The 12,614-nt window shown below is 54.5% G+C and overlaps 1 protein-coding gene across 4 annotated transcripts in view; it reads left to right on the top strand.

The window, feature by feature from the left end:
- The first annotated feature begins 2,818 nt into the window (after window positions 1–2,818).
- Nfatc1 (nuclear factor of activated T cells 1) overlaps window positions 2,819–12,614 on the top strand; it is a 105,768-nt gene continuing 95,972 nt past the window's right edge. For 2 of the 4 annotated variants that reach the window (XM_028768976.1, XM_028768974.1), the window contains exon 1: window positions 2,819–3,248. In XM_028768976.1, the coding sequence (XP_028624809.1) occupies window positions 3,122–3,248 (127 nt within the window). In that variant the 5' untranslated portion in view covers window positions 2,819–3,121. Of the gene's footprint in view, window positions 3,249–7,519; window positions 7,654–12,614 lie in introns of those variants that run through there. The other 2 variants (XM_028768977.1, XM_028768975.1) reach the window with 1 other exon arrangement.

The raw sequence follows: 12,614 nt of genomic DNA, 5'->3' as shown, positions 1-12,614 counted from the left end.
CCTGGCTCTTGGAAACTTTGAGCACTGGGTGGATACCCAAATGCGCCCAGAAGGATGGATTTAACACCCAAAGACACCTTTTAGATTGTAAGCTTCTGGGGTGTATTTGCCCCAATAATCCACAGAAGCAACAGTAATCTAAAAATAGTCTTGTTTTCTGTCCTAAGCTCCTTTTAACTTTGTTAGTCATCGCCAAACCTTAAAATAAAACCCGTGTAACGTCTCTCCTGGTAGCAGCTATAAACAAACCTCCTCTAGAGGAGGCCGAAGGAAGAGGAAAGAGGCGGTAGGGACGTGCAGGGAGCGCGGCCGCGGGACCAGGCTTGAGCCCGAGGTGGCCGCAGGGCCTGGCGGACAGCTCAGAGCTGGCCGAGCTCCTGCACCGCTGCCTCCGGAACTCCCTGCGCCTGGCGTGCGGCCACCGTGGTCCCGGCAACGGCATTAAACAGAGGGAAACAGGCCCGGGATTCCGTCACCCGCGGGGGATAAGGAGGGCATTGAGACAGACAGGAAAGGGCTTTTCTGGATGGGGCGAAAAGTTATTTATTGGAGAGGGAGAGGGAGGAGCAGACAGGAGGAAGAGGAGGAGCAGGAGGAAGAAGAGGGAGGAAAGGAAATGAAGGGAAGAGGAGATGAAGGGTCAGAGCTGAAAGGAAAAGAGAGCAAGAGGAACAGGGGAAGGAAGAGGATATAAAGGAAAAGGAAGGCGAGGGGATGAAGGAAAATCCTGGAAGAGTCCTCCCGGCTTCCTCTAAGCTTTGCATAGCTCGGCAAGTCCAAGAGTGCGGACAGGCCAGCCTCTCTGACGCGACGTGTGGGAACTCCTCTGCCCTCTGGAGTCCCCAAGGTCTCGGCTGGGCCTTAGTCTTCGCGCCACGCCTCGCCGCTGATGCCTCCGCCTCGCCCCGCCCTGCCCCGCCCCGCCCCACTGGTCCGGGACAGGGGAGGGCGGGGACGGAAACTCTTCAGGCAAAATCTTGGCATCCTGGTCTGGCGACACTGGGACTCACTGAAGAATGGATTTGAGGGGGGTGGGGGTGGGGGCTCTTGGGCAATGGGGTCTTGGCACCCCCTAGCGGCAACCTCTTTCAAGGAGAGCAGGGAGACTTCTGCGCATACCTGCAGGTTTTGAGGGTTCCGCTTAGGCATCCTCGCCCCACATCCCTGCATCTTCACTGAGCCTTCAGCTACTTAATAGATCCTGCTCCACAGCCTGCGTAGACACCTCCAACCTCGCTATCCTCTAGACCACCTATGAGCGTGGCTCCATCCTCTCAACGCCAGAGGAAGAGAGGTGCGCGCCATGCACAGCTCTCCACGTGGGTCAGCAGGTAGTGCACCTGAGACATGCTGGCCACTGCCTGTGGCTATGCAGCACCCACCACTGCGCTTCTTTGCCATGGTAGGAAAAAAAGGTAGCTTTTAGTTCTGTGGCTCTGAGGCCACTGAAAAGAGCCGCTAGAAGCTGCCGGTAGAGTGGATGGGTTTTAGCTAAGTTTTCATATTGTTTAAAATCGAGCCAGTTGGCCAGCTCTACTTTCTGGTTGGATCAGATTTCCCTAAGTCTTGGGGTGTGAAGTACTTTGGAGCACCTACTGGCTCAGTACACGCCCCGCGCGCCCCACAGTCTCGCCGCCCCACTGCAGACACGCTTTTTTTTTCTTTTGGGTTTATTTTAAACCATATGAGGTGTAGGCCAATAGATTTATGATTTCTATACACCAGACGTTCTAACTGCCCAAGCCTCCAATCCGTTCCATCCAAAGCCAACAAGAAAATGTGGTCGGGTTTTGGCAGCAGAGTTGCGCCCCTAGGAGATGCGGGGAGATTTGAAAGAGAAAAAGTGTGAAGCGAGGCGGGACAGAATCCTCAGAAGTTCCCCCCAGCACCAGCCTCCTCCTATGCCAGAATCCTCGCAGACACGCCTACAGCACAGCACCCTGCGGTCCCTGCACAGGTCGGCCCGCACCCGGGGCAAAGACCCAGAGGAGGAGCTGAGCAGGTGGGCGCGCTCTCCTAGACGCGCTGCCCCTCCCCTTCTCGTACAGCAAGCAATCCAGTTCGCTCAGATATTTACAGAGTAAAAATGACAATATCTGGCTGTCCCGGGACGCCCATGCAATCTGTTAGTAATTTAGCGGGATGGGAATTTCCTTACTCCCGCCTGCCAGTGGAAGCGCTTTTCCAAATTTCCACAGCGGGGGAAGCCTGAGATTTTACATAATGACTTCAGCATGCAAGGCGTCTCGGCACCCTTCCCCCGCCGCTCATACCCCTAGCCCCTCATTAAAAGGGAGAGTAGCTTTCTCAGGGCACTCGCGTGAAGACGCCGCCATCCCGGCTTGGCGCGCTCGCCTATCGCCCTCTGGCAAGCCCTTTCCTTCCCATTCATCCCCGCCTGTTTCTGTGTCTCCCAACTCTTTCCGTGAGCCCTTTTCCTCCTAGTCTCCCTTTGCTACCCATCTTCCCTCTTGTTCACCTTTGCCCACGTCCAGGTGCCTCTGCGAACCGCTGGGAGGTCCCTCCTGTCCCTTGAGTCCTTCTTACCCCCCGCTGCGTCCCTTCCCTCCCTATGCGCCCGGCTGGTCCACCCCAGGGTACCCCTGTCCAAACCAGGGCGCCCCGCTCGCCCAGCGAACGGCAGCCGCTGCGCACAGAGGGCGGCGCTCCGCGACTTGTCCCCCGGGCCCCGCGCCGGCTCGGGCGGGCAGGGGCGTGATGTCACTGCAGGGAGGGGGCGCGGGAGCGGCCGGGCGGGCGGGAGCCGGGGGAGGTGTTTTCCAGCTTTAAAAAGGCAGAAGGCAGAGCCCGGCCCTGCGTCAGAGTGAGACCGAGAGCCTCTGAACTGGGCGGCAGAGTCGCCGCGCGGATCCGAGCGGCGGGGCACGAGCTCCCCGGTGCCGCACACACCTCTGCCCCTGCGGCGATTCCCCGGCCGCAGGCAGGCCTGCCACGCGCGCACACACCCCGCATGTCACCTCTCCGCGGCACGCGGCGCTGAGCCCGGCCCGGCGCGTGTCGGCGAAGGAGAGGTCGGACTCGGGAGCCGGCCCGGAGCTGCTCGCGGCGCCAGCTCCCGCTCCTCCTCCTGCTGCTCGCCGCTGCCGCCACCGCCGCGTGGATGCCAAGTACCAGCTTTCCAGTCCCTTCCAAGTTTCCACTCGGCCCTCCGGCCGCAGTCTGCGGGAGCGGAGAAACTTTGCGGCCCGCGCCGCCCGCCGGCGGCACCATGAAGGCGGCCGAGGAAGGTAAGCCCCGTGCCCCTCCCTTCGCCCCCGCGTGCCCTGGTCCTTCGTGCTCTCTCCCCGCGCCCCGCACCCATCTCGAGTCCTCCTCCCCGGCTAGGCTGCCCGGGCCGGTCTGCGCGTCCAGGGAGGGGCGCGGGCGTCCGGCCGGACAGCGTGGCACACACTGTGAAGGGTGTCCCCCTGGTGTTTCCCCGGCGCAGCCCAGATTTCTAGCGCGCTTTCTTGCCAATAGGTGTCTCCTCTTCTCTAGCGCGGAGTACTCAAACTTGGCTTTGGCTAGGGTCTCGGAGATCCCAGCTGGGGAAACTTGATTCACCGGGGTGAGATTTGAGGATGGGGCGCGGTGGGGGCGGGGAACGTCAGAACCGAAAACAAACAAACGAACACACAAACAAACAAAAACCACCCTAGGATGAAGTGAGGCGTCTTTGGAGAGCAGAGTTGGCCCTGCCTCTACCCTTATGAAGGCAAGCAACCCCATGACCAGAAGTATAAGAGTCCTGCATCCTCCCAAGTGAGTCGAGCCTTAGATGCCCCTCACTAAAAGTAAGGGCTTGGCCAACTGGCCTCAAGTTGTCCAGGCTTCTAAATGCTTTTCAAGCTTGTAGCCAAATGTTGCGTTCAGACAGGAGTTCTGCCTTAGAAAATGCCTTGGGGAAAGGCAGAAGGATTGTCTGGTTTAAAGTTGCTTCTTCCAAGTAAAGACTATGCGCTGGGATCTGCCCTAACCCGGCAGGGCCACAAGAATGACATGACCGAGATCTTCTGTCAAGGCAAGGCCCTTCAGGTCCCCTCAAAAGAGCTAGCAAAATAACTTCTAAAACATTTAGACTCCTGCAGGTGTCTTTGAAACATCCTTTAAAGGGTGGCTGGCTTTTTAGCACGGGGACAACTTGACCTGTGTAGAATGGACCCTGGGAGCCCTGTCTCCTAATTCCTTTTTGGCACCAAAGAGGTTACTTAAAATTACTGAAGGCCAGCTGGACCCCTGCTGGGGCTGGGGCACTCCTATTTACAAGGGAAGCCATCCTGTAGACAAGCACTTGGAAGGAAACCTTAGCTTCCTGTGAGAGTCTGATGAGAGGCTCAGGCAGAGGCAGCAGTTCCCAGAGAGTCAGCCCTGGACACCTTGCTTATCTTTAGACTCAAGAGCCATCAACTCAGCACAAACGGATCCAGATTTTCAGAGCCCAGGTGTCCTGGGTAGAAAGTATTGTATGAACTTTGAACCAAAAGGGGCAGACACTGTTTCTTGCCACCGACTTCAATTTTAAAGACGGCTAAATGTTGCTAAGTGTTCTCAGGATGAGCTCAGGCCACAAGGAACGCTACAGTGTTTTTGTTGTGGTCTGGACTGTGAATTTCTTGACATTTACTTCCAGACACATCTGTTAGTCACTTTTCTTCTTCGCTGTCTTCTTCTTCGAGGCCTTAAAGCTTCCACTCTTTACTTATGGAGTTACTGTTCCATTACTCGAGAAGTCTTCTGAGCTGATCTTGATGGTTCACCCTTGTAATCCTAGGCGTAATCTCAGCACCTGAGAAACTAAGACAGGAGGATTGTCATGAGTTTGAAGCCAGCCTGGGCAACAAAACAAGAACTAGGCCTGCCTTGGGCTACAGTGTAAGACCCCATGTTCACAAAACAAAACTTTTTGTCTTTCTTTCCTTCTTTCTTTCTTTTGTACAAAGGGAAAAGCTATTGGGCAGAGAGACAGAGGGCAGTGATCATTTCTTGTGTAACCTACCTAGAAAAGGAAGTTTGACAGTGTCCCCGATGAAGCAGTGGGCTGGAGGCAATAATGCCCTATGACCGAATGACACTGGTCATGTTTTGTGAGACTGTGTGGATGTAACTGAGCTAACTAGAAACAAGGACCCAGTCTCAGACTCATGCAGGGGAAAAGAACTGTATGCCGCAGCTACTGCTGCATGCCATGAGGAAGCACCCTGTCCTTCTTAAGCAGGTCTTGATCGGGACACCATCTCTGAGGCCTTCCAGCTTGATGGGCATTTGGATGGAAGTACATCGTGCCTCACCATTCTTGAAGGCCTTGTGCTGCTCAGCTCTGAAGAACTCCAAGAAACACAAGCCTGTAGGTAGCCACAGAGTCAGAGTTGCCTCACACAATGCCCCACAGGCTCTCCAGAGCTGAACAAAGCTTGCCCTGTTCTCCAGCTATTTAGCTTTATGGCATTGTTTCCTAATCCAGATTAGAAAATGCTGCAGCCACGCACCCTGCTTCATCACACCCAACACTGGGGCTGGCCCATTAACATCTTGCACAGTTGGGAGGAAGTGGTCCAAGCTAAACACTTCTATCAAAACTGGAGTGTCTGCTGAACTGGCAGGCCAAGCTTCATACTATATAGAGGACTGGCAAGGGGGCTGGCAGAGGCACAGGGTAGCATTTCATAAGTAATTGTGTTGACTGACTCCTGTGTTAGGGAGTAGACAAGGAGGGAGGGAGGCCAGCCTCTGAGAGAAAGGCCTTGTGACTTCCTTCCTAGTGTCCCCAATATCTGGGGGCATATGGCCAGGGGAAGCCAGGTGCTTTGTAACTTTAGCAAAAAGCTTTCTTCAAAAAGTAGACAAGAAAGGCTGTTGTGTGTGTAACTGTGGAAAAGGTGGATAAAGAGAGATCGAGGTTTCAACACAGAAAACAGAACTTCCATTTCCCCGAAGGTCAGCAAAAAAGAAAAGTAAAACAAAACAACGCTCCAACTTGCATCTCAAAGTGAGAACTATTATTAGAAACTAAATCAGGCCAGACTGAACTATAGTTTATCACGGGAGAAAAGCAGCCATTGAAACAGGGTCCTGGGAGAAGTAGTAGCCCACGTGATGCTCAAGTTAGCCTCCGGAAAAAGCCATCCCCCAGAGCCCAGAGCTGCAGGGCAGGAGGACACAGGGGACACTTGCATCTGGTGGTAGATACTGACACTAATCTCCCTCCTCCTTTCCTTCCTGCCTCCTTCCCGGGCTGGGTTCTGATACTGGCCTCTCCTGCCCTGGCCACCATTTTCCTGATATTCCAGATGTTGGTTTATGTGGTGCCAAGACACCAGGAAAGTTAGAACAAAAAGCTGGGAGAAACAGGAAAAGATGAACGGGGCCCTGCAGGCCCAGCCTTTTCCTTCTGATTGCTATGTGCATGGTACCCTGTCTGAATGGGTACCACCCAGCACCCACTCAGCCTCTGAGAGCTTTGAAATCACCCCTACTAAAACAGGAGTGTGTGGTGTTTTAGGAGCTGAAAGATTAATGAGGCCGTTAGTGCATGAAAACAAGATTTGCTTTGAGTTAGGAGCCCACAGAGTGAGGTGGCCACCGTGGGTTATAACCTTGAATGGCTCCAAAGCAACCGCGCTCTGGGGTTTGACCCGCACAGAGGAGAAGGCGACCCTCAGGAAACTCCACCCTCATTTCCCTGTCCCTTTTAGGTAATTTCTTTAGTAAAAGCAGGGCTAGAAAATGACACGCCCAGCGTTTACTGCTTGAAGTTGCAACGCTCTGAGGTGGGCTCTGAGATGCTTCCCTGAAGGTGGGCTTCCTCAGGCAGCAATCTGGAGTAAGCCTTAGATGGACCAAGAGAGGCCAAGTTTTGGGGGGGGAAATATATATATATATATATATATATATATATATATATTCCCTTTTCCTTTCTTTTCGAACTTTTGAAATAATTCAGTAGCTTTGGTCTTTTTCCTGGTGCAGGGAAACATCAAGACCCAGGGCACCTCCTTCGGCTGTGGACTGCGCACCACGCTGAACAAGAACCAGGGGACCGGCTGGAGGCTGGGCTGCCGGTCCAGGACGCAGCTCCAGCCCCCTTCAGCCCTGCTCCGTCCGGGAGCGACGGCGCGGCCCGGCCTAGGCTGTTGCGCTCTTCTAGCGGCACTGGCTGCGCCGAGGTTGAGGACCCTGGGCTGCTGGCAGGGCGCTGGGTTCCTGCGGGGCGGGGGTATCCTAAGGGAGACCGAGGTCCCACGGGAGGCGGGGGCCCGGGGAGGCTGCGCGGGGTCGTGCGTGGGAACGGGCATCTGCTGAAGGCCGGGGGTGGAGCGTGGACCGCGCGGTCCTGCGGGCGCGAGTGGAGCCCAGGCTGCGCTCGGGCTCGCGCGCGGAGTTTATTTAAAACTAGGAAGCCGGCGGCCGCGAGCCGCTTGTTTATGTAAACCCGGAAACACCCGGGGGGACAGGGGCGGGACCGGGGCGGGAGGCCGGGGAGGGGACAGGGGAGGGGACAGGAGGCGGGGGCCGCGTCACGCCGGGGACGCGCGCGAGCGCCGGGCGCACCAGTGCCGCGCGACCCCGACATGACGGGGCTGGAGCAGGACCCGGAGTTCGACTTCGATTTCCTCTTCGAGTTCGATCAGAGCGGCGGGGGCGCCGCGGCCGCAGGTGGGTCCGGCGGGGGGCGGCGGGCGACTGCACCCCGCCGAGGGCCGGAGTTTGCCGAGGTCGCCGGTGCCCGCCCCAACCTGGCACCAGCCGGGACCCCAGGCCGCCGCCCTGCGCGGCCAGGAGCGACGCGGACCAAGTTGTCGCCGGCCGCGAGGAGGCGGGAGGCCACCTGTGGGGCGAGCCTGCCACGCTCACCCGCCGGGCACTTCCTGGCATCGGAACACCGGGCCGCGGGAGAGGGCTCCCCCTCCTTCCAGGAGGCCCTTACCCAAGGGGAGGCTGTGTCCGGCGCAGGACTTGGACCTCGTAGTCCGGGGACAGATGGTCAGCGGTGCTGCCAGGGGGCGGTCGGAAGCCGCCCTTTCTGAAAGCCCGGCTGCTACCGCCTGGCCCCGGGGGACCTGGAGCCAGGAGGGCGGCCCGGTGCTGACCGCCACCGCAGCTCCCTCAGCAGGAAGGCTCCACCAGTTGGGTTTCCAGTCCACACCTCAGCAACTAGAACCTGAGAGCTTTCGCTGTCTTTCATTTTCTCTTCTCTGCCAAAAGTAAAGCTTACAGCTAGGTCAACAATCAATGTGCTGTTTCCCCAAACTTGAGTCTCCTAAACAGTGACAGCCCATTCCTTGCACAGATCCCCCTCCTGGGCAGTCTGGATCTTTTCTTCACCTGACTTTCTGTTCCAAGTTACACACAGCCTCCCCCCCCCCCCCCCCCGTCCAATGTTCTATGCTTTCTTTGGGGTCTGCTTCCCAGCCACATGGGGACAGAACAGACATGACACTTGTAGAGCATCTCTGAAATGAGCGTGTCAGGTAGTCCACGACACTCGCTACCCTTTTTTTAAAAAGTTAAACATCTTGTTCACTTTTGAAGGCGAGTGTTCCAACTTGGCAACTGTCATATGTCCTCCGATAAGACCCCTGTCTGATAGATTTTTCTTCTTCAGGACCCAGGGCTCTAGGGTCAGTGGTATCCAAGGCAGGCAAGACTGGAAGAGAGACAACCATTGGGAAGAGATCTGGGACTAGAAGTGGAGACCCTTGACATCTCATGGCCCTGCTGCTTTGGGGGATTTGGACTTATCTGCTGTGGCCGTGCAGGAGACATTTTTGAGTTCTCTCCAGAATTCTCATGCTCCAGGGAGAAGAGCTTACTCTTGACTTCCCCTTAGAGTGTCCGTGTTGGATTTGGATGAGTGTGTACCACTGTGCTTGCTGCTGGTTCCCTTATGATGCCTTTAGCTCCAGTCTCTCTAGGGAGAGATACAGCTTGGAGCCTTCCTGGGCTCTCCAAGCTACCTGCTGTTCAGGTAGGGCCTTAGGGCCTTCCGGTACCCCCTTGTTTACTCTGAATGGACAACTGATTACCGGTCCAATACTAGCAACAGACATAAAGATCCAAAATGCTTTGTTACCTCTTGGTGGCCTGTGGAGTACTTGAGGAGAGGAGAGAGTGGGAAGCTGCAAACTTGGTCGTCATTCCCACAGACACAGCACTGAGAACCTTTGAGGGAAGGGTGCTGCATTTGCTCAGGTAGACCATTAGTGGATCTCAGAATCCCCAGCCCCCACCCCTGGAGTCTTCAACTCATAGCTGGACACAGCCATTCTTACAGTGTCACAATGTCCAAGTTGAGATTCGACTGGGTCCATTCATGGAAGGCACACAGGAAGTCATTTTGGATGGTTATTCACGAAGTAGATGCTGGTAGGGACTCTGGTGATCCCCAGGCTGTCTTCTGGCCTGAGAAGCAGGTAGCTTCTTGAACTTTGGGTAGTAAATGGGTTTAGGTGGCCTCCTCCTGTCACACATGTGAGGAGCCATGCTTCTCAGACATGCTTGTGATGAGCTTGCTCTGAAGTAGGTCAAGTAGAAAGGTGAAGCCTTGTGTCTCACTGTGGCCCAGGGCAGGTGTGGCCACAACAGAGTGCTCCCTGGAACTCCCTAGAGCTGCACATAGGTGGGTGAGTGTTCCCTGGAACTGCATAGAGCTGCAGGGACATGCCTGTGGATGTCCCTGTGAACTGTGGGTCACTGCCTCAGTGAAGCCAAGATGCTACACTTAAGCTTGGCACTTCTAGTTTGCAGGTTGTAGGCCACTGGAGAGAGCCCTGGGCAAGGGGCGCAGCCTTGGAAGAACTTTTTCTCCTTTTTATAGTGTTGAAAGAAGGTAATAGCGAACATTCGACATGGACAATACAGCTTACACTTCTCATTTTTGAGAGAGATAGACGACAGACAGACAGACAGACAACAGTGACTGACTCTGACTTTTTTCTCTTATTACCTACCAATACCATTTTTACATCTCATTAATTGTCCAATTACATTATTTATACTACACCATCATCTGAAGTTACTAAACTATCTGCTCCCCACTGAACAGCAGGAGATTCACATTATCTGAAATGGGTCTAAGCATAAATTCATGAAGGACTGAACAGTTCTGAGATCAATTGCAGAGTAATATTTGCGTTTTGCAGCTTGTACCGAGCACACCAATCCACATCATAAAAGGGCATGGCTACCTCAGAGCACAGCCTACCTCCTCAATGCTCCATGAAAGGGACACAATTCCTCCCATTTGCCCATAGAAGACAGGCTGGGCTGCAGTGGGCCTGGGCAGGGCCTCTGTTGCTCCTATCACCTACCCAGCTTACTGGTCCTTACCAGGCTCTTAGGAGGAAGGGGTTGTGTCTTCTGCTTTATTTCCAAAGTGCACAGCATGTGCCAGTGGTAGAAATACAGTAGTCATTTGTGAGGAGAACAGAAAGGGAATATTTTAAAGCAAGCAGTCTGGGTCAGAACAAGACTGGGGTAATATTCTCTTCCAGGCTCAGACATCCTTCTGTCTCTACCCTGCCAGACAGTGGGCCAGGGTCAGTTTTGGGGGAGAAGGCAGGGCCTTAGGCTCTCTTCTGGGTCTCAGGAAATAGCTGCTTTACTCGTCAGCTGGGAGGCGGGTGTGCCGCTTCCCGCCCCAGGGCTCCTGTTTTGTAAGTTATTTTGGCCTGACCGCTTAGTTCTGTCTCCGTGGTAACTCAAGAGGAAACTGGCCAAGGCCCTGGGCCCAGACAGCTCTGCCCACCAGCTCCAGGCTTAAACAGTGTACCGGTGGAAAGGGGGCTTTGCTGCATGGGATTCGGAAGAGCTTTTATTCTCAAGTGTTTTCTGCCAAGGGCCATAACTTCTCTCTTTCCAGCAGGATGTAGAGGAGCCCCTTGTTGGTTGGTCAGTCCCACCACAGGAATCCATAGGAAGGGTGGGTCTTGCCTCTAGGAGCCCCCCAAGTATGCTAAGGTTTGGTGTTTTTGGAAAAGGGCTTCAGTCTTTGCCGGGAGTGGCCTTACAGAGCTTGAGTTCTAAAGATGTTTTAATCAAGGACAAACCTGTCTGTGTGAGCAGGATATGCTAGCTCTGTATCAGGTTTTCAAAAGGAGCCCTGGGCTAAGCAGGAGCACCTCAGAAACAACAAGAGAAAGTGATGCTTTACTATGCACCTGGGGGAGTGTCGGAGGTCTTCGAGGAAAGGCGTGGACCCAGGCTGGACACAGGACCCTTAAGCATGCTGTAGCGAGCTTATTTGCGGATCATTTGGGTGACATTTGCTGTTGCTCCAGCAAAGTCCAGCTCTCTGCCCTGTAAATCTCCCTTCAGCACATCGTTGCATGACAGTATTGAGAACCTGTCGCTGTCTGTCACTTCTCGGGACTGACCCAGTCTCGATGCTGTCCTCATTAGGGAGCCCCATACAATGTGCTGAGTAAACACAAGAACTATGCTGCCCCAGAACTGTTTTCTATTCTTTTGTTTCATCCCTAAGTGTGGAGACTTGCAGCCTCACCGGTACCCTGCAGGCTCTATTGCATATAGAAAGACCAGGGTGGGCAAGGCATCGCAGGCCAGGACCTGCCTGGCAGGATCTTCCTGGTTCTATTTCTAGCTTCAGGTCCCACAGTGCAGCCCCAGGAAAGGCTAAAGGGGGTGTTCCTTAAAATGAAAGGTGACAGTTGGCTGTGACGGGTTGTGCTCTGTGCTTGTGAGCAATGAGTTTGGGTGGGGGCTCCGAAGGCCATGCTGATGGCAGAGGGTCACATACATGTGAGAGTCACATACACGTGGCGTGGCAGACACACAACATTGTCTTCACTCTAGGTAAAATACCAAGTGCCCTAAACTAGAGCATCTATAGAGGGAGTTCCCAGCAGGGGCCACAGATTACCTGGTGGGCAGCAGGCGTTCTCCACATGTCTTAAGAGGACATAGACCAGGTGCTGCCATAGTACACAATGCCCTGCCTGGTACAGCTGAAGTGATACCAGCTTGCTGAGTTTGCTGAGGCTGGTGGGAGCTGGCCAGTGCTGAGAGCTCTGGATTTGCTCAGTGTTGCCTGCACCCCATCTCATTCGTGTGGAGTACTGAATGCCTCAGGGTGATTGAGAGGAATGAGCTTAGAGGAAGAGGAGGAAGGATGGCGGCACCTGCACAGGGTGGCTGTGCCTTTATGACATGACATAACAGAATGTGTGCAGTGAGAGGTCTTTGCTTTCGATTGTGCTTTTCTTGCATGGTCTCCTGCACCTCAGTTTACTGGTCCACTCACCCAGCAAAAGCCAGACCTTGGGACAGCATCTGATGTTACATAATCAGCCTCAGTGTCTCAGGACTGGGAAGCCTGGCATTCCCGATAGAGTGATCCCTTTGATGAAGTGGAAGTTGATGCATGTGAAGGACTAGTCCTGTCCCCACAGGTCCAGACTTTGTAGCAAGAGGGAGCTCAGCTGGACTCAGCTGCCTGCTATGGAGTCAGCCCGAACTCATGCCCTGGAGGTCTCTGACGAGAGGGTAGACAGCTCTCACAGAGCGGTCATAGGCATCTAAGATTCTGTTTTGGAGTTTGACCAAGGAAATCCATGCGTGAACTAATTGGTTTTGTTTTTAATACGTCATTTTTGAGA

Source organism: Grammomys surdaster, unplaced genomic scaffold (assembly GCF_004785775.1).
Source record: "Grammomys surdaster isolate TR1022 unplaced genomic scaffold, NIH_TR_1.0 189, whole genome shotgun sequence".
NCBI classification, from domain to species: domain Eukaryota; kingdom Metazoa; phylum Chordata; class Mammalia; order Rodentia; family Muridae; genus Grammomys; species Grammomys surdaster.
This window is presented reverse-complemented; position numbering and strand designations above follow the sequence as displayed.